Below are 21,097 nucleotides of genomic sequence, written 5' to 3' on the forward strand. Positions count from 1 at the left end.
ACTGACGGAAGCCAGGCTGCCAATCTGCGCCATCGGCCCCTCCCACCACCAACCAACCATTCACTCTCACAACTTTCATACTGAGGCAAGGTGGGTGAAGTGTCTTGCCCAAGGACACAATGACAGTTTTACACCTGCGGGAGCGGGGATCAAACCGCCAACCTACCAGTTATAAGACGACCCGCTCTACCATCTGAGCTACTGTCTCTCGAAACATAGTCGTTTCTAGACACTTTTACAGAGAAACCCAACAGATCCACATGAGCAAGCATAAGCGACTGTGGAAAGGAAAAACTCCCTTTTAACAGGAAGAACCCTGCAGAACCAGGCTCAGAGGAGGAGAACCCTGCAGAACCAGGCTCAGAGGAGGAGAACCCTGCAGAACCAGGCTCAGAGGAGGAGAACCCTGCAGAACCAGGCTCAGAGGAGGAGAAACCCTGCAGAACCAGGCTCAGAGGAGGAGAACCCTGCAGAACCAGGCTCAGAGGAGGAGAACCCTGCAGAACCAGGCTCAGAGGAGCACCCTGCAGAACCAGGCTCAGAGGAGGAGAACCCTGCAGAACCAGGCTAAGAGGAGGAGAACCCTGCAGAACCAGGCTCAGAGGAGGAGAACCCTGCAGAACCAGGCTCAGAGGAGGAGAACCCTGCAGAACCAGGCTCAGAGGAGGAGAACCCTGCAGAACCAGGCTCAGAGGAGGAGAACCCTGCAGAACCAGGCTCAGAGGAGGAGGCTTTCTGCTGTTCTGTTGGGGTGAGGGGACAGAGAGAGAAGGAGATAGGACAGACAGGTTCTTGTATCTACATACAGTTCATATATAAACACAGGGTACATGGGCTACAAGAGGAACAATCATCAATGGCATGTAGCAATACAATGAAATTACAGTAGTACAATGAAATTACATTGAACGAGAGAAAGAGCAGAACTGGGAGCCGGTTCCACATGGTAGGAGGCCGGGGTTAAGTAAACGCTTACACCCACTGGGTGTACCTGGGTTACCTCGATTAATCAGTGGAGCAGCTGTTTTATTTGATGCCCAATTAGAATTCTTTCTAATTTGTGTGAATTATTATTAACATTTTTATGCATGCACACAGAAAAAGCAGAAAAAACAATCCAATTGCCCAGGAAAGGGAGATTAGTGCAGCTGGAGACGGCATCGTAAGTTCTTTTGTAAACAATACTGGTGTCATTTTACTACGTCACGGGCGACTACTGATGAGGTATGATGATCTCGACGGGTTGTCCCATTTCTTAGGGGGGAATTTCAGGCCCTACCCCTTGACACTCCGTTTCAAGGGGCAGGGCGAGAGGAAGGGTTAAGGGCTAGGGCTAGGGCTAGGGGGAGGGATGAAAAATAGAATTGGAATTGGGCCTATGTATCTGGGCTGGCCTGGGAATGCCTTGGGATCCTCCCGGAAGAGCTGGAGGAAGGCATCTCTGCTGAGACTGCTGCCCCCGCAACCTGGTCCCGGAGAAGCGGTGGAAGACCCATGGATGGATGGATGGATGGATGAAATGTTCCTATGACACATGCCTCCCCGGGTGCAGATGACTTTAGCCAACACCACCATTATCGACCCGTGGGTTTTGGCTGTGGAAACCGTTCATTTTTTCCTGGCTGCCCAGCAGTCTTTTCATGACACACCAGCCCCAACATTCAAGTCTCTCCGTCCTGACAAAAACGGCGTGGCCCAGACGTCACTCTGGAGCGGCGGGGGAATCCCAGTGCCCACAACTCAACATGGCATGCCTGTGTCTGGAGTGCCAGCGGGCCTTCACTCGGTGTGTCATGAGTGTATTCGCCATGACGCACATCACGGTCCCCTACAGCCCCCCTGCAACAGCTCCTTCCGTGTCCTGGAACACAGGGCTAAACATCTGGTTGTGGGTGTAAGGGGCAGACCTGAACATGTTTCATTACTGAACACAACGCCTCCAACTCCTGTTCTACGGCTCCACGGCGGTAGTTTAAAGATGGTAGATTATTTGTTTTTTATGTATGTCACTGACTGACAAAAATAAAAATTTCATATTAAAAAAAAATTCAATAGCTTCACACTGTTATCACTGCTGTTTCACATTGTTTTACACTGTCGGTTCACACTGTTGTTTATCGCTGTAACTTCACATTTTTGTTTCATACTGTTGTTTATCACTGTAACTTCACAGTGTTGCTTCATACTGTTGTGCATCACTGTTTTACACTGTAGCTCCATTGTTGTTTCACACTAACGTTGGAGAACATGTCCTTGTCCGTGATGTTCTTGAACGCACCAGCTGCCACTTCACACCGACGTCACTTCCGTTTTGCTGCTTTCTCTCGACGTTTTTTTCAAGATGGCGTCGATGCAGCTAACGGATGAGGAGATTTTCTCTGAGTTGAAACGGCTCGGCTTCAGTGCTGGACCGGTAACCGAGAAAACACGGCCGGTATATCTGAAAAAACTTAAGAAGCTCCGCGAAGAGCAACAACAGCGAGGTTCCAGGGCCAGTAAAACCCGTAACAGCGGGGCCTTCTCCGGCGGCGCGACTGGCGGCGGCACGGCGGCATTTAGGCCCGGGAGTCCTGACGTCACGCACCTGGGCTCGGGCAGGAGACCCGGGCACAAGTCCACCGTCCTCGGCTTCAGCTCCGACGAATCTGACGCTGAAACTCCCCTGAGAAGAAAAGGCCTGGACCACAGCAGCAGGGCGCACCGGAGTTCCGGGTCTCAACACCAAGCCAAGATAAGCACCGTAGCATCGCATGGCGTGCCTGCGAGGAGCCCGGGTGGCGCCGGGACCGCATTAAGCCGCAGCTCGGTGACTCCGGACGGACAGAAGCGCGTCTCCCTGGGCTGGGAAGCGAGTGCCGCGTCCGGCCCTGACGCGGGGGGACGGTACTATGATGAATCCGCCGATGAGGACGACAGCGAGAGAGGATCGGAGAAGAATTCTCGCTCTTTAAATGGCCGTGCCTCATCCCGCCTCAAGAGCAGCAAACTAGCGGGGGATTACTCCGACTCGGACGAGGAGACCGCCGGCGGCCTCGGCTCCGAGGAGCGGCTCCGCTCGGAGCGTCGCGGGGCTTCTGTACACGGAGGAGGTCGAGAGAGGAGCGGCGAGGTGAGCCCGCCCGGAGGCGTGAATATGCCGGCAAGCCGAGGTGAGGACGAGGAGGAGCGGGAGAGATATGGGGACCCGCGGTGCCGGCGCTTCTCTAGGAAATCCATCTACTTGTCCCTGGACGACCAGCACGGAGAGAAGGCCGCGAGGAACAACCATGTGGACGGCCTGGAGGACGGAGCATCCAGGGGCCCTGGCAGGTTTAGCTCTGGGCTCAGACCACGCTTCTGCAACCACAGCAGCCTCTCTCAGACGTACCGGGCCAACCACTCCAATCACACCCCCAACCACTCTCACAGCCCGGGGCCCCTGAAGAGGAAGCTGTCCGTCCCGGAGGACGAGCTGCTGCAGCAGTTCAAGAGAGAAGAGCCGGCCTCCTCCGGGAGCTTCAGCGCACACTACCTGTCCATGGTGCTGCTGTCTGCAGCCTGCCTCTTCTTCCTGCTGCTGGGCCTGGTCTACCTGAGGATGAGGGGCTCTGCCGCCTCCGAGGCGGCCGGTGTCAGTAAGTACTGACTCCAGGTGTGGCTTGGCGGGAGCTTGGTGGGGTCTTCAGTCTTTTGGTGTCATTTCAAAATGAGCTTCTAACATGTTGCTTTTTTTTGCCGCGGTCCAGTAAACCTCACAGTGACGAGGCTGGACCAGTCATATCACAGTAACATAATCTTTATTTAACAGTGACATGATCAAATGGGCGTTTTCAAAGTGAAATAGGGACCTTTTAACACGTTGTACTCTGTAAATGTCCATCCATTTGTTCCATGTTTGCGTAGCAGTGTTTCTTTAAGGTTTATTCCACTGAATCCACTGCTGCTGCGCCAGTGGTGTTAAACAGAAACATCAATCTAAAGTTTCTTTCAAAGTGTTCTTCTCATTTTCACAGCTTGCAGAGTGATCTCCCGGGCCACACTGGACCCTCTGTCAGCTTGGTTCTGGTCCGTTAGCCGTATGTTTGACACACTGGGATATTTCTTTGTTTCTGAGAACCAGGAGGTCACGGGCTTGGCGCTGCTGCTTCCTTTTTATTTTCTGGATGGTGTCCTTCAGCCTGAATTTCATTTCACCCGCTCCTCCATTTCAATGCAGTGGTGTCAAACATGTGACCTGCTGACCAAAACTGGTCTGTCCAACAATCACTCTGAACTGTGGAAGAGTTTCCATTACATTTAAATCTCCCTGCCATTTTTAATCCATTCACTAAGTTGAAAGACATAAAAACACTGAGGTCACAGGTCAGGCTTCAAAGGTCACGAAGTAGCATTAGCATCAAATCTAGACCGAATGCTGCCGAAACGTTGTTCTGTCTTGGTTTTGGCTTTGAATGAAACAAAAGTTCAAAAACAAACTATCAATGTAATTTCAAAGTCTAGCTTTTCAGGGTTTGACAGAACTTCTTGGACTGTATTATGTCTCATTTTATATATGTAATGTTCACCCTGACAACCTGAAAAAGAAAGGAGCTATATTCATTTGACAGAATGAATACTGAATGTGTCTTCTGAGATGAAAATATTCTGCTGAACACAATGACTCCCAGACTCAAATATGACCGAGTGGCGCGTTGGTCACTGATGTCAAGCTACAACAAACCTGAAAGTGAAGCAAAAGACACAGGAGGGATGTGCTGATTGGACTGGTCCTGATCTGATCATCGTCAATCTTACCTGTTTTTGATTGATTGGGTATTGGCAAACCCAGGTGATCACCTCACTGACCTTTTTTTTACCTTGGTTGCCATCTAATGAGGCACGTTTGCAACCCGCCAGAAACAAAGGTCAGCCACACCGTGAGCAGCATGAACAGTCCAGTGGATAACATCTCACCAGTCCTGCCTCGAATGTCCAGGTCTGCGCCAAGTATCATGTGATCAGCATCAGTGGTCAGGCGGGGCCAGACGTCGTCTGCTCGCTCTGTGGCGTCAAACTAGCTGGATAGTTTATGAGAAGGCCAAAACAAGGGCGTAACACAGTGCTGATGGGAGTGAAGTGTTTATACAGAAACGCTTAATGTAGCCTAACAAAAATGTCAATGCGGACCCCCCCCATCCCCCCAAAAAAAAAAAAAAAATATTTTTTTCTATATCTGCAATGTGAGTATGGGGATGGGCCAATACCCAAATATGAAAATTCTGACCATGTTGTGGCCAAAAGGTGTGATCGGGGACATCCCTTGCACAAAGATGTCTTCAATTATTGATCGTGTATGATTACAAGCATGGTTTTAACTTCACAGTGTTATTCAAGTGACATTCAAAGTCTTTTATAATGATGGAATTTGACTGTCTCAGTGTTTCCCCTACCATTATATTAGGGGGTGCCCCGCCCCCCCAACAGCACCCCCGCCCCCCTAGAAGGTGAAGTTAAATTAAAATAATTGTTACTTTATTACACACAAACTTTAGTTTTCCTGCATATAGACCGCTCCACATGCTGTCCTGAACACACTGGACGAGGAAGCGCTGCGCAGGAGTTTCTGATGGCCTCTCATGTTAACCTGTCTGACTGACCGCACACAACGCGCAGCGCGCCCGCTCTGCAGCGCGCCCGCTCTGCAGCGCGCCCGCTCTGCAGCGCGCCCGCTCTGCTTCGTTCTAACGTTTAAAATGCTCTTTAAATGTGAAAACCGAGAGCAGACAGATCCAGCCGAGTGCAGTCGACCAGCGCGGAGAGCGCAGGCAGCAGACACGCCTCCAATACGAACAGCCAAGCGCCGGCGCCGAGACGTTCGCGGCGCGCACGTCGCTTCCGCGTCCAGTGTGTCGGCACTCGCTGCAGCACTCCACTGTATCCACTCCCCCCTCCGTCTTGTAAACAGTCACACTGCCCCCCCCCCCAGTCACCACACACACAAACACTAGTTTGCAGTGGTGCATCTCGTGTTTTACTTTCTACAACAAACTACGGCCAAAATACAGTTATTTCAGCCATAAAATGAAGAAGCAGAAGAAGAACCACCTCTGATGACAAGTGACGCGCGCCATGAGGGAATTCCGACCGTATAGCGGGGCCATGTGTTGTTGTTGTTGTTCTCAATCGTGTCGCAGTGTTAAAAATGATAAAAGAACGAAGGGAAGTGAGACCCGTGATGAAACTTAATATGGACAAAAAAAGAAAGAGATAAAAAAAATTATAATTTATTTAGTTTTTTATTTATTAAAATTTAGTGATTTAGTTTTTTCTGTATATGTATATATGTTATATTGTGATTAAAACATACTATGGGCCAATCCCAATTCTACCCCTCCCCCTATGATATGCGCGTTCACGAGGCTTCAGGGCTTTCCCAATTCTACTTTTTGAATAGGGGTAGGGGTAAGGGGGAGGGCTATTTCACCGCTTTCAGCGAAGTCTGCATCGACGCTCCCTATTCTCTATAGGGGTAGGCGGAGTTTCACATTGGCCAGAAAAAAACAACATGGCGCCCAGCGAGGAGTCGCACAAATGTAAGATTGCTTTCTGTGTACTATTTAAAAAGCTATAAAAAGTGTATTTGCTTCACTGAATTTATAGATAAACTAGCGTGACAGTGTCCCAGTCATGGATTAACGTTTTAGCGTTGCGTAGCACCATTTCCAATCGTAAATTTGTAACATTCTGAAGAGCAGTAATTGCTGTATTAACGTCATCTTTTATCACATTTTAAACGTAATATGTTTGACACAGGGACCCCCGATGAAACCCGACTTCTGATTCAGTTTAGAGGTGAAAATGAAGAAAAGTTTTTGAAATCAAAATACAGCGCCAAAACACAGTGGGAGTAAATTATATTATTCGTCTGAGCTATAATATGTTAGTAATAAAACGTGTTTATATAAACATATATGTATTACTTTAGGAAATTCATAAAAGAAAATGGCTTGGAAGGGGAAGTTACAGCCCAGCAAGCCTCAAAAAAGTGGGAGAACCTCAAAAAGAAATATAAGGTAAATAATAATACCATTATTAAAAAATAAAAGTAATTTCTAATGTAATTTCTATCATTTCTAATATCCATAATTTTTTGTTGTGATAGGAGCGCGGCGGGGCTTAAAGGGCCGAGGGGGATCCCAGTTCATAGTGCTGCAAAGAGCCCCGGCCCTCAGCCCTATTCTAAAGGGGGGAGGAGAGTGATAGGGGGAGGGGGGAGGGGGAAGGGGGAGAATTGGGATTGGCCCTTAGACTCAAATCCCTTATTTTGAGTTTTTGTATGACAGCGACAACAACCGACCCCCTAACCCCCCCCCAGGGGCCAATCCTAGGGGAAACACTGTGTCTCATATCTTTTAAGCCAGTTAGCATCATAAAAAGTGCAGTTTGTGTTAATCCCAGTATTTAGCCTGGTGAGGCTGAATGCTCCTCCCAGTGGGTAGATGTTGTAGATGTTGTATGATATATTGAGTTTTTCAGTGTCAGGGAGTCATGGTTTCTGAGCTCTGCCACTCACCATTTCACTGTGCTGGTGCTGAGATGTCTCTTTGTTGTGCTGTATGGACATTTTGTGTTTCTGACTCTGTGTTTCTTCTCTTGTAGTTAAGAGCCACCCCTTCGGTGAAGACTTTGACTCTTCTTATGTAAGTAGCTATTTAACTTTGACTGTAGCCCAGGATAATGCTGTCCTTCTGGAACGACTCTGCATCTCCTGTGTAGTGACTGTTAGGGTGTCAACGTTTGAAATTTTTTCTACACGTGTAGTCGGAACTTATAACCGACGTGTAAAACCAAGCTCATGAATATAATTCTGAATTAAAAACACCCTCTAACCAGACTCATTAGCTGCTCTATAGTGACTCTACAGCTGCTCTATAGTGACTCTACAGCTGCTCTATAGTGGCTCTACAGCTCCTCTATAGTGACTCTACAGTTCCTCTATAGTGACTCTACAGTTCCTCTATAGTGACTCTACATCTCCTCTATAGTGACTCTACAGCTCCTCTATAGTGACTCTACAGCTGCTCTATAGTGGCTCTACAGCTGCTCTATAGTGGCTCTACATCTCCTCTATAGTGACTCTACAGCTCCTCTATAGTGACTCTACATCTCCTCTATAGTGACTCTACAGCTCCTCTATAGTGACTCTACAGCTCCTCTATAGTGACTCTACAGCTGCTCTATAGTGACTCTACATCTCCTCTATAGTGACTCTACATCTCCTCTATAGTGACTCTACAGCTCCTCTATAGTGACTCTACAGCTGCTCTATAGTGGCTCTACAGTTCCCCTTTGTCACCCAGAATGGGGATGTTCTTTCTCCTGTCCTGGTGTAGTGCACAGTGTTCGGTGGTGAGTGTCAGTGTGACAGGACTTCCTCTGCAGAGACACAACAGGGTTCCCCCTCTGTGATAAAATGTCATCTCTGCCTCTGTCAATGCAGGCTCATAACATAACCATTCAGGTGTAATAAGAGTTGTTTTTCATGTGTTGACTGCATGTTTGTTTCCAGGATAAAATAGAAAAGGAGTTGATCTTGACCCTGCTGCTCAACCTTCATGACCACTTAGCCTTTGTTGCTGGTAAGTGCTCAGATTCTTCCTCGGCTCCAGGGTTTATTCACTGTGCTTCGTTAGTATCATTGCTGTCCATCATTTATAGCAGCATATTAAGTTTACACACCAAGGTTCTACTCCAGGTAGGCACAGACATCCAGGCTTGTGTGAGCCCAGTATAGCTAGAGATAGCGTCACAAGGTAAAGATACGAAGTCCCAGTTTTCTATTGAACTAATATTGAAATGTTATCAGTCATCATCTCACTGGTTTCACTTTCATTAAATGGTTTTAACACTGCTCGAGCAGAGCCCAAAGCAATTCGGGGTTCAGTATCTTGCTCAAGGACACTTCGGCAGGTGGCCATGGAGATGGGGAATTGAACCAACATCATCCTTATTGTGAGATGACCACTCTACCAACTGACCTGCAGCCACGGTCCTCCGGGCTGTAGCCAGCTGGTTACAGTCCACTGGGCGTGTCTTATTGGGCTGTGTCCAGCTGGGTACAGTCCACCAGCTGTGCCTTATCATCTGTGTCCAGCTGGGTACAGTCCACCAGCTGTGCCTTATCATCTGTGTCCAGCTGGGTACAGTCCACCAGCTGTGCCTTATCATCTGTGTCCAGCTGGGTACAGTCCACCAGCTGTGCCTTATCATCTGTGTCCAGCTGGGTACAGTCCACCAGCTGTGCCTTATCATCTGTGTCCAGCTGGGTACAGTCCACCAGCTGTGCCTTATCATCTGTGTCCAGCTGGGTACAGTCCACCAGCTGTGCCTTATCATCTGTGTCCAGCTGGGTACAGTCCACCAGCTGTGTCTTATCATCTGTGTCCAGTTTTGTCAAAGTTTGACATGATGTGTACCTGGGGGTGTAAGAAAATTTTGTGGCACAGAAAAAATGTCATAGCAAAATGGAAAGAGGCACTAAATATGGAAATAAAGGTTTGAGGAACAGGATGGGGAGCCGTGCTCTGAGACCAATTGCCCCTCTGGGCCTACTGTAGCAGAACGTTGGACGAGGGGACAGTTCCCACTCATGCTTCCGTCCAGCCGTGGCTTGGACTCACCGTGTCTCAACTGGTGTTCACCCAAGCTACCCAATTCAGGGCAGCTGGGACGTTACAGTGTCAGGCCTGAAAAAATAAAGGCAACTGTGTTGCTAAGTTGTAATTGCTTGTTTTCTTGCTGCGTCGATGCAGTTTGATCCCTGTGCACATGGCGATTCATGCTATAAACCGTTAAATTCAACACCTCTCTTGTCCTGACAGGTCAGCATGACTGTGGAGACCAGCAGCATCCAAACCGGAGTGTGTCCATCCAGGAGGCGTCTGCTTATCTTCAGGTTTGTCCTCTGCAGGCTTGCTTTCTCAGATGTGGGATGTGGGAATGGTGTCATTACTGTGAACAACTTGCACTAGTGTTTTTTTTTCTTCTTTTCCGTTTTAAGTATTTTTCTGTACAGTTGTTACAGTTGAAGGCTGATGTGCACATTTATTGTTTTCAGGCTCAGAACAAGAAGTTTGAAAATCTCACTCTGACTTCACTGGAGTGGATCATCCGGACGGGCCGGGACGTGGGGATCAGGTAACCTCTGACCCCGAGTCGATGTACAGGCTCCGGAATGTTCTGTCAGCAGGAGATAATTCTGTCCGTCTGTCCTCCTGTCTACAGGCTCTGGGGGCTGCACGCTGAAGAGCCGGTCACTGATGTGTCTGACATCTCTCGTCTGGAGTCCACACACCCCAAGATGTCCTTCACGTGTCGCTTCCGCCGCGCCTTCCTGACCGTCATCTGCAGAGTGGTCCTGATGGCCGCCGGTGAGTCCCGCTCTGAAAGGTTCGAGGCGTCTCATGCCACATTCTGTGGAGCTGGTCTGATTAGGAGGCCTAAGTTGAGTTGTGAAGTGACACCACAGAGCGCCAACGGTGGACTGCTGCTCTCAATCTGCTGACTACAGTGGCTTAAGTGATTAAAATAGACATTACTTTGTTGATATCCAGTTTGTGAAAGTGTGTGTGTGTGTGTGTGCGTGCGCAGTGGTGGGCTGTGTGTGGGGCGTGGTCCGCTACATGAAGTACCGCTGGCGGAGAGAAGAGGAGGAGACCAGGAACATGTACGACATGGTGGAGAGGATCATCGGTGAGCTTTGCCCCTCAGTGCTCTGAGCCGTGTGGGAGTGTGTCCGTCTAAACGGCGTCATTCTGCAGACGTGTTGAGGACTCACAGCGACGCCTGCCAGGACAACCCCAACCAGCTGCCCTACCTGCCCATCCCTCATGTCAGAGACTCTCTGGTGCCCCCTCCGGACCGGTGAGTGGCTCTCGGGCTCATGCTATGTGGTCAGCGAGGAAAACGGTGTTCTGAGAATATTGTTAGTGACGGGGCCAGACCCACGTCGGGACTCTGCTGGGACAGGACAGACCAGCAATGACTTGTGACGATAAAAAAACAGTGAAAAGAAATTTGATGGAGCAACAGCTTTACTTTAGGGGTGTCGGGCCACCACTGCTAAATGAATGAGGAGGAAGCACTGTTACTGGATGCTTGAAGTGCTTCAGAGTGATGGAAAGTCTTTTTGGTTTTTTTTTTGGTTTTTTGTTTTTGTTTTTTTTCACAATTTGCACAAACCAGGCTTCCATCAGTTAGTTATGTAAATTAGATTTAAACCAGGAAAATTGATCACTGAATAACGTTCCACCTTTTTGGAAATGCAAGTTGTGATGTTGTGATTATGTGTGTATGCTAATTTTTCAGATTGTAAATTCAGTCAGAGCAGAGGAGCGACAGACTCCCGCTTCACACATTCACACGCTGCAGTGGAAAATCGAGTCCTGTCACACGTCCAGGAATCATGTCCATCAAGCAGTGCTCTGATGTTTTTCAGGAAGAAGATGAAGGCGATTTGGGATCGAGCGCAGCGCTTCGTTTCAGCCAACGAGTCCAGGGTTCAAACAGAGAGTCAGACCATCAATGGAGCAGACTTCAAGGTCTGGAGGTGGATCCAGCCGTCGCTCGCCTCTGAGAAGACCTCGATCCCCTCCAAAGTCTGGCAGGGCAAAGGTGACACAAGGAACACTGAACCTTACGTGTTGAGAGTTCTCACCCTCTGAGTGTATTACAAATGACATGTTTGACAAGATGACAGCTGATCTTTCCACCTTCTTTTAAAATACTGGTAACTCTTGTTTGCTCTTTGATTTAAAGACCTTAACGCTCCCAAAACAACTTTCCAAGTGGCTTTTCAACAAATAGCATGTTTGAGACCATCCATCCATCTGAAACCACTTATCCGGGGCCGGGTTACGGGGTCAGTAGTCTAAGTAGGGATGCCTAGTCTCCCCTGTCCCCAGACTCTTCCTCCAGCTCTTCCAGGAGGATCCCAAGGCGTTCCCCAGCCAGCCCAGAGACATAGTCCAGGGCTTGAAGTAGTGCTGGACAGAATTTTGATATCAATACATACCGCGGTATATTTTTATTCAATAACGGTGATATGAGTTTTGAACAAATTTTCGCTATAGTGCATTACAGTATGCGTTTCACAATCACTAATTGCTGTTCACGGCGCCGCCGATTCAAGTCGAACAGAAAGTGCCGCAGAGAGTGATCACTACTCTGCACACCACAGCTGGCCGTCCTCGGCTCAGGCTACCAGCTGAGCTCCTCCGGTAAGTTTGAGCTCCAAAATGAGAACTCCTGATGTAAACGCGACTGAACAAGCTTCACAAGCTAATCTGTGGCACGAAATAATAAATTGTGCACACGAAATACTAATTCGTGGCTAAGAATTAGGAATATCATTCACTGAACAGTCCAGTAAAGTTAGCAGCATGTTGACAGATGTGGACTTTCAGTCTCAATAACTCTTTAACTGAACGTCAGTAACACACAGAGGAGCCTCCATCCCATCGCTGTGAGCTGGACGACAGGCTGCAAGCTCATTTTCATTAAAAGTATCTGTCTATGAAGCAGCAGAAACAAAGCTGGTAGTTCTGCGGGGTTCAGGGACCGGCTGCAATTTACAAGAAGCTGCAACAGTGAAGACAAATTCCACAAGAAAAAAAAACAGTACAGGGATTCGCTGCAGTGTCACCATAATCACTACAACCTGAAGTAATTCTGTACTTAACCTTAGTAATTCTGAGCTCTTTCATTTTACTTCCTGGTTGAACCTTTGTTTGAATCTATAAGAAAAACTGTTGTAGTTTAAAAGTTAAAGTTGTTAATATTGAAAAGGTGAGTGTATGGCAGTGATTTCAGTTCCCTGTCCCAGTAATATTTGTTTGTTGTTTCTCACTCTTTTTTCTGTTTATTGCAGTAATTCTGAGCACTTTTAATTTTTTCTTCCTGGTTGAACCTTTGTTTGAATCCACAACAATAACATAACTGTATTTAAGTGTAAAGTTAAAGCTATTGATATTGAAAAAGGTAAAACTTACGTTTATTTGATAGTCATTTCATATTTCTTAAATAAAAGGTAAACATTTAATTTATTGTAGTTTTTATTTCTAAATGTTATACTGGAGGAGCTTCCTGGATAAATACTTTCTAGTTTTACAGGTAGTACATTATGTTCATGATTCTTAACAGTTTTTCTGAGGCTTTTGTATTATTTATATCGATGTCGGAATTATATCGTATCGACCGAAATTATGACCTATATCATGATAAAGTTGGCCATATCGTCCAGCCCTAGCTTGAAGACCTCCGGCACAGTGCCGGAAATCCGGCGTGGAGATATTTTGTTTTTTGTTTTTTTTTCTTCTCTGTAACCAGTTATTAAGTGACAGGTCTAACTACCAGTGGTACTCAATGTTCAGGAGTTTTAGCCAATCAGAGCGAGTTGGACGGGTCTTACGTGTTTCACACTTTGGACAAAGCATCTGATTGGTTCCTAGCTGAGTGCTGATCACTTCTCTGGCTTCTCTCGTGTCGACGCAGCGCTAAATTTCGTGCGGTAGTTTGTAAATGGAGAAACTTTACGAAGTTATTTATCAAAATCGGTCTTTATTTTTTGCTGTCATGAAGTGACTGTTGTTAGACAGAGCAGTTGACCTCTCACTAAGCCCCGCCCCCTCCCTCCGACCAACAGTGAAGTTCTCTGACAGGCGCTGTGACAGCTGCTACAGCAGGAGAGACGGCCGGAGTCGGACTGAGTGTGGAGTCCCAGGACAGGGCCGTCCCCCCAGGACAGGGCCGTCCCCCCAGGACAGGGCCGTCCCCCCAGGACAGGGCCGTCCCCCCAGGACAGGGCCGTCCCCCCAGGACAGGGCCGTCCCCCCAGGACAGGGCCGTCCCCTGGCCTGGAGCCCCACAGAGGAGCACAGGCTCTGTAATAATTCCGTGTTTCCACCGGACGCGTTTAACGCGACAGCATTCGCGCGACAAATGATGCCGCGCTGCGCCAGACCCGCGAGTTTTATCGCTGTGTGTGAATTCATTTGCGCAACAAAATAGCGCCCTGCCAGACGCTCGAGTTTTATTGGTGGTACAAATATGCAAAACAAAACATCCTGCAGAACCATCACAACCTCCTCACCACCGTCTCCTGCACAGCAGCAGCGGACAGGACTCTTCTGTCTGTCCCACAGTCCTGTGTGCACCCGCTGTCTGTCTGCCCGTCTCTCTCTCTCTCTCTCTCTCTCTCTCTCTCTCTCTCTCTCTCTCTCTCTCTCTCTCTCTCTCTCTCTCTCTCTCTCTCTCTCTCTCTTGTGCATCAGTGGTGCGGTTTTTCCTCTTTCTTGTTTTGACTGTTTTTGTTGTTCAGGACTTTGTGTTGTTTTTATGAATATGAGAAGCGCTTTTACAAATAAAGATGGAGACTGAGGCTCCGCCTGCCGCCGTCGCTGCTCTGTATCTGGCGTGGGGGAGTCGGCTCCGGCTGTGGCCGAGGCGCCGGATCGCTTCCGGCTGCCTGCTGCCCTCCGGAGGCGGTCTGAGCTCGGTGAGTTCCACCGTCTGCAGGAGCTGCGCCCGGACGGCCGGTTCCACCAGACGCGGTGAACAAATGAGATCGTGCACGCCGCTCGCCTTGGCATCACGCCAACTGTTCTGCGTGGTCAGAGCGCTGCAAGTCAGCACGTCCGCGAAGACCTCCATGCTGATAGGCTGTCCTGGCGCCAATTTGCTTGAAAAGTTCAATTATTTCAAGTCGACCGACAAGCGTAGAGCGATGAATCGGCGTGCGGTGGCGACTGACAGTGCAACTCGATGGGCGCGCGGATTTTTCGCTGGAAACTCTCGTCGCCGGCCGCACGCCCCGTCATCGCTCGCCGTCCGCCGCTCGAGATTGAGCGACAATCACATCATTACATTGACTTTGTATGTAATCTCATCGCGCGAAAAATTAGCGTCGCGTCCGGTGGAAACGAGTGTGGAGCGTGTTTGAGCTCCGTGGAGAACGGAGGCAGACCGCCAGATCAGAGCGCAGCCCGGGGAGGCGCTCAGACAGATCAGAAATTAGTGTCTGAGTTCTGTGGCGAACCAAGTCAGGTGGAGAGTTTGGAGTTCACATCCTGACAGTCCTGGACGGAGGCTGTTTTATGGCTTGGGAAAAGAAAAAAAAAAATCCCCCCTGTCGTCTCTCATTGTTTCCTCTTATCTAAAGGTCGGTTAACTTCCCAAAAATGTTGGCAAACACAAAACAATAATAATAAGTTGTTGGGGAAGGCTTTGTATTAGTAGTGGAGCGGGTCTGGTGGTTGGATGGGCAGGTGAAGACCTGCAGCGCTGTCAACGGGATTTAAAGGATGAGTTCGGTTTAAACAGTTTTCACGTTGTTTATAGAACGAAGTAGAACAGTATTCTCACTCCGAATGCTTTTCTGATCCAAACAGTGCTTTGGGAGAAATATAGATCCGTAGTCGAGCTGCAGACATCCGTATACTGTTAGCCAATGTCGCATGTGTGGCGCCGGCTCCCAAAACGGCTTTAATCGTCCAAAAACTCATTAGTTTCACCAATATTTCCTCCTGGTCCCTCAGCCTCTCCTCCTCCACAGCCCGGGGTCGCAAAATACCTGCTGTTGGTTTTACAGATCTCTGAAGTGAACACGGTGATCAGGAAGTAAACTGAAGAACATTCACCAAGAGACACAGTAGGTGGCGCTGTGCACCAAAGTTGTTGGTCGCCACCTGCTTATATGAGTATATTGTTCTACTTCGTTCTATAAACGAGACAACTGTCCAAACCGAACGTATCCTTTAATAGTTCCGGATGGATGCGTTGCGCTGTCATGTCATGTCATGGCTCCAGTGTTTTCTTATTAAAAACAAAAGAATTCATCATTTCTTTCGTGTGTCACATTGTGTTAATTCATATTCAGTTAACTGAAATAAATAAAATGTAAAAAAACAATAATTTTAAGTTACATTTCGGCTTCTGTCATGTGACGCGTGCTGCTGCAAGTGCAGACCAGGTGTCAAGGGGGGGGGCACACTGCCTCGCCCCCTCAGTCAAAATATAGTATTTCATTAAAAAAAATAAAGTTTTCAGTCATGTGCTTAAAAAACAACAGCAAACTCGGCTGGCTGGGTCAAATCAATATGAAGTGTTGTGCTATTCAGAATTCAAAAAAAGAGGAGACTGCAGCTCTGCTGAAGGTGAGAGCTGCTTATTTTATCATTTGTTTTTTTACTTTGTAAAAAAAATGTTGTGCTTTTTAGCAGTGTGATTAATGATCATACGTTGTTGGACATGGTAGAACAGGCCTCTGATCTGTGGATGCTGTTTTTGTGTTGCTCCGTTACTTTTTCGCCACCTATGCGTCCCCCCCCTCTACACTGGGCTGGAGCCGGGACTGGGTGTTTGTTTATGCAAATAAAGCGTGTTGTCATCAGACTGATGAGGAGTGGGCTCGGGTCCAATCCCCTGCCTGGATGAACCAGAGCGCTGGCCCGGTAGCGGTGAGTTGCTCTCCAGCAGCTCACGCGGCTCCTCTGTGGCCGATCTCGTTTGGGTCTCGCGAGTTTTCGATGCCCTACGTAGGTCCAGTGACGCCGGGCCAAATCTGGGCGGGACGGCTCAAAGTCTTCAAGGTCTGCCTCTGGCTTTCTCATGTCCAACACACCTATTAGCACATGCTACCAGAGTGTAAGACACGCCCTCTTCCTGATAAGGATGTAGAGGTGGACTAACAGCCCCTTAGCAACAGAGGAAACGGCTCGCTCGCAGCAGAACTCGCCAGAGGGAGTGGTCTTCAGCTGCAAAGTGTGTTTTTCCGGCAAGACACCTCACATTCGCTGTTCTGGGATGTCCAGTGCAATAATATTGGAGTTTTAGGCACAGCTGTGGACTCTGTGTTCATCTGTCACATCTGTGAGTTCAGTGACCTTTTAAAGGTCACACCACTACCTCTGAAGTCTGTACGTTGAGATGTTTTCAGTCAACGTTGAAAAGATGACTGCTCTTTAGGCACAGCTGTAGAGGAGAAGGTGACAAATGATTTACTGCTGTTTTCTTTTCCTGTAGATAATGTGGTCATGGTGTTACAATACGCTGTCAAATAAGGGACTTGTTTTGTAGATTTTCTGTTTCATCAGGCACGTACTTCCTCAGGTACTGACACTGATGGTGTCCCTGTCCTTCCCAGGTTCAGTGGGAAGTTTGTGCCTGTTGAGGCAGCTTTGAGCCTTCATACTGAGTCAGGTTTGTGTCTGCTCCTCTTCAGCTTTCCCTTTGGACCGAAGGAACTCGCCGCCCAACAGCCTGACCCCGTGTCTGAAGATCAGGAACATGTTCGACCCGGTCATGTGAGTTAGTGGCTGGTTGTCTGAGCTGGAAGCTGCTTCAGTCCTCCAACTCCAGTCTTCTTTCAGGGAGGTCGGGGACAACTGGCACCTCGCCATCCACCAGGCCATCCTGGAGAAGTGCAGTGACAACGCAGGCATCGTCCACATCGCCGTGGACAAAAACTCCCGAGAGGTGAGCCGAGCTGTGAGAGCAGAGCAGTGCGTTGCTTCCTGCCAGCTCATGTGTGGTGTCCTCTGTCTCAGGGCTGTGTCTACGTGAAGTGTCTGTCTGCAGAGCACTCAGGGAAAGCCTTCAAGGCACTTCACGGCTCCTGGTTTGATGGTGAGTTACCTCAGTATCCTCTTCCTCTCAGCAGCTTCTCTTCATCAGTAGACTCAACAGAAGAGCTGCCAGCCCCAACCTGATCACAGGAAACAAGAGTCCCGAGCTCGCGAGCCAGCACTGGACTGACCGGACGGCCTGGGGGGTGACGCCATGACGGACTGGAGGGTGACGCCGTGACGGACTGGGGGGTGACGCCGTGACGGACTGGAGGGTGACGCCATGACGGACTGGAGGGTGACGCCGTGACGGACTGAAGGGTGACGCCGTGACGGACTGGAGGGTGACGCCGTGACGGACTGGAGGGTGACGCCGTGACGGACTGGGGGGTGACGCCGTGACGGACTGGAGGGTGACGCCGTGACGGACTGGAGGGTGACGCTGTGACGGACTGGAGGGTGACGCCGTGACGGACTGAAGGGTGACGCCGTGACGGACTGGAGGGTGACGCCGTGACGGACTGGGGGGTGACGCCGTGACGGACTGGAGGGTGACGCCGTGACGGACTGGAGGGTGACGCCGTGACGGACTGGAGGGTGACGCCGTGACGGACTGGGGGGTGACGCCATGACGGACTGGAGGGTGACGCCGTGACGGACTGGAGGGTGACGCCGTGACGGACTGGGGGGTGACGCCATGACGGACTGGAGGGTGACGCCGTGACGGACTGGAGGGTGACGCCGTGACGGACTGGAGGGTGACGCCGTGACGGACTGGGGGGTGACGCCGTGTGGACTGGACTGTGTTTATTCAGTATTTTAAAGTGCTTCTATTGAATGTCATGTGGAATGATGGGATCAGTGCTGAAACCAGACAGAGTCATGGCGGATCTTCACTGCTCGCTGTCGACGTGTCTCCACAGGGAAGCTGGTGACGGTGAAGTACCTTCACCTGGACAGGTATCACCAGCGCTTCCCTGAGGCACAAGGCTGCAGCAGCCCTCTGAAGGCGTCCAGCCTCCACCTGGACGCTGCCGCCGCCTCCAGCAGCTCCAGCAGCCAGCCCCAAATCCAGCCCCAGATCCAGCCCCAGATCCAGCCCCAGATCCAGCCCCAGATCCAGCCCCAGATCCAGCCCCAGATCCAGCCCCAGATCCAGCCCCAGATCCAGCCCCAGATCCAGCCCCAGATCCAGCCTCGGCCTCAGCAGCTCGGCTCCAGCTGCTCCTGAGCTGAAGCTGCTCTGTCCTCTATCAGGAGGTGGGATCTGCTGAGAGGCGCTTTTCCCTTGGTAGACATTTCATCAGTCTCGAACCGAGGTCTGCAGAGCTGACCTGAGAACCGCCAGGACCGGAACTCACTGCCGTCTCTCCTTTTACAGGACCCAGTCGCACCTGATTCACCTGGATCCCTTTGGGTTCACCTGCGGCACATACCTAGAACACACCTGGAACACCCAGAACACCCAGAACACCCGGACACCCAGAACACCCGGACACCCGGACACCCAGAACACCCGGACACCCAGAACACCCAGAACACCCGGACACCCAGAACACCCGGACACCGGACATCCAGAACTCCTAGAACACATGTAACTCCCGGAACACGCAGAACACCTAAGACACCTAGAACACCTGAAACATCCAGGACACCTGGGACATGAAGAACATGCAAGTGTCCAGTCCTCTGCAGCCAGCTGTCCTCTACACACACACACACACACACTCCAACAATAACAACAGCAGCAAAACAAACACAACAACAACATCATCTCCCGGTCAGTCCGCCATGCTTTGCAGTCCCATTTGTGATCTCCATCCTGAGAGGGACACACACACACACACACACACACACACACACACACACACACACACACACACACATACACACACAGACTTTGCATTCTGTGGTCATCTCACTTCCAGGTGTGTGACTGTTGTCATGGTGGAGCTACTTTTGAACCAATCAGGGTGTGAGTGTGTGTGAGTGTCAAGTCAGAGGTGTTTTCTTTGAATGCAGTAAAGAGTGTTCAGGTGTTCAGTGTGTTCGCAGCCTGTCGACCCGCCTGTGCCTTAAATTTGAGCTTTTCTGCATCCCAGGAGAACGTTCTGGATGGAACACGTGGAGGACATGTTCTAGTAGAACGTCCTGGACTGAGGACATGTTCCAGTAGTGACTGAGGCTGAGTTCTTCTGGATTTCATCACGTGGTATTTTGTAGCAGGTTCCTTTGGTGTTAAACCAAAAGCTTCTATTTATTATGTTGAGAGAACCGAAGCCATGTTTCTGTTACACATGTTCCTGACTGGCTTCTCTCTGGAGGTGTGTGTGTGTGTGTGTGTGTGTGTGTGTGTGTGTGTGTGTGTGTGTGTGTGTGTGTGTGGTGTGTGTGTGTGTGTGTGTGTGTGTGTGTGTGTGTGTGTGTGTGTGTGTGTGTGTGTGTGTGTGTGTGTGTGGTGTGTGTGTGTGTGTGTGTGTGTGTGTGTGTCTCCAGTCTCCTGCTTCACATCATTTTCAAAGCGTTCTCCTCTGGTGTATTTTCTGTAATGCTGTACATTGATATGACTGTATTCTGTACCATTATATACAGCTTTATTTCCATTGTATGAGGGGGGAGGGGGGCAATATGACAGACATTTTAATGTAATGTGTACAAAATGCTCAAATTAAAGGTTTATTAGGAGTTTTTATCATGGCTTCTTGTGCTCACTGACATTTGAACCCTCAGAGGTTTGGGAAGCTGGCGAGAATCAAACGTGGCAGTAGCTGGACGAGCGCAGCTCCCACTCAGCTCCCTTTTCCCAACATGAGCAGGTTGGTCAGTGTGACCAGATCATCATCCAGACCGAGGGGGACAGCAGTGTGGGGGCTGCAGCCGTAGGACCCCACCCCTGTCGGTTTACTGAGCGCGCTCTGTTTCACAGTGGTGTCTGTCAGCGCATTTCATCGATCGGAGCTCGCTAAAAACTAAACAGAGCACGAGAGAGAACCAGAAACAGTTCACTTCTCAGCTTTATAACAAAAAATAGGATTGCAATACATCAGACGAAAATAAATCACAATCTGGCTGTCCCCCAACCCTTCAACACAATAAACTCGGTCTCCTCAAAGAACTTGGTGGCCTGGCTTCACTCGAAGATCCACCCATCTTGTGTTTGTTGGTGACTAACGAGCCTAAATAGGACTGGTTCCCGCTAAAACTAAACATAACCTACACCTGATTATTTGGACACACTCAAAGATTAGAACTGTTTAACACAAAAGTGAGTGTCCCAGCATAATATCATTCAGCGACCTCGACAGACATAGTTTGCCTGTGTGTCCTCCATGTCTGATGTTTATAATAAACTGGAACAGAAGTTGAAAACTGATGGATTTATGATGACGTTATAGTGAAAGCTATCGCTCCTCCATGTGCTGTGGAAGCGAGGTCCCCCCCTGCAAGATGGCCGCCAGCAGGCACGTCGGATCCACCATGGGCGCCACAGCAGCGTGAACGAGGCGTTTACGGATATG

The 21,097-nt window shown here is 49.4% G+C and overlaps 2 protein-coding genes across 7 annotated transcripts in view; both read left to right on the forward strand.

The window, feature by feature from the left end:
- The window catches only part of tmbim4 (transmembrane BAX inhibitor motif containing 4), a 26,254-nt gene extending 17,844 nt beyond the window's left edge, over positions 1-8,410 (forward strand). Inside the window, exon 8 of the mRNA XM_030113501.1 lies at positions 8,395-8,410. The gene's annotated coding sequence lies outside the window, so the exon portion shown is untranslated. The remainder of the gene's footprint in view (positions 1-8,394) is intronic.
- On the forward strand, positions 2,336-20,271 carry lemd3 (LEM domain containing 3). 6 transcript variants are annotated; one of them, XR_003933314.1, is made up of 16 exons: positions 2,336-3,614; positions 7,618-7,658; positions 8,528-8,597; positions 9,840-9,913; positions 10,076-10,155; positions 10,243-10,388; positions 10,609-10,710; positions 10,779-10,881; positions 11,456-11,631; positions 17,237-17,318; positions 17,385-17,490; positions 17,562-17,640; positions 18,503-18,639; positions 18,710-18,839; positions 18,961-19,029; positions 19,107-20,271. XR_003933314.1 is itself a non-coding variant. In XM_030113498.1 (15 exons), the coding sequence occupies exons 1-14, from the start codon at positions 2,342-2,344 to the stop codon at positions 18,851-18,853; spliced, it is 2,613 nt and encodes an 870-aa protein (XP_029969358.1). In that variant the 5' UTR covers positions 2,336-2,341; the 3' UTR covers positions 18,854-18,870; positions 18,961-20,271. The 6 variants fall into 6 exon arrangements, 3 of the variants coding, with proteins under 3 accessions (XP_029969358.1, XP_029969357.1, XP_029969356.1); XR_003933313.1 differs by having other exon boundaries at positions 18,503-18,839; positions 18,961-19,554; positions 19,904-19,929; XM_030113498.1 differs by having other exon boundaries at positions 18,710-18,870; positions 18,961-20,271.
- Positions 20,272-21,097: the final 826 nt, after the last annotated feature.

This window comes from Salarias fasciatus, chromosome 17 (assembly GCF_902148845.1).
Source record: "Salarias fasciatus chromosome 17, fSalaFa1.1, whole genome shotgun sequence".
In the NCBI taxonomy this organism is placed as follows: domain Eukaryota; kingdom Metazoa; phylum Chordata; class Actinopteri; order Blenniiformes; family Blenniidae; genus Salarias; species Salarias fasciatus.

What these genes read in the sequence shown, in the direction of transcription:
- lemd3 (XM_030113496.1), top strand. Translation starts at nt 2,342, where the DNA reads ATGGCGTCGATGCAGCTAACGGATGAGGAGATTTTCTCTGAGTTGAAA. An exon ending in AGGCGTCTGCTTATCTTCAG is followed by an intron (nt 9,914 to 10,075) that starts GTTTGTCCTCTG and finishes TATTGTTTTCAG; the next exon opens with GCTCAGAACAAGAAGTTTGA. An exon ending in CATGGTGGAGAGGATCATCG is followed by an intron (nt 10,711 to 10,778) that starts GTGAGCTTTGCC and finishes GTCATTCTGCAG; the next exon opens with ACGTGTTGAGGACTCACAGC.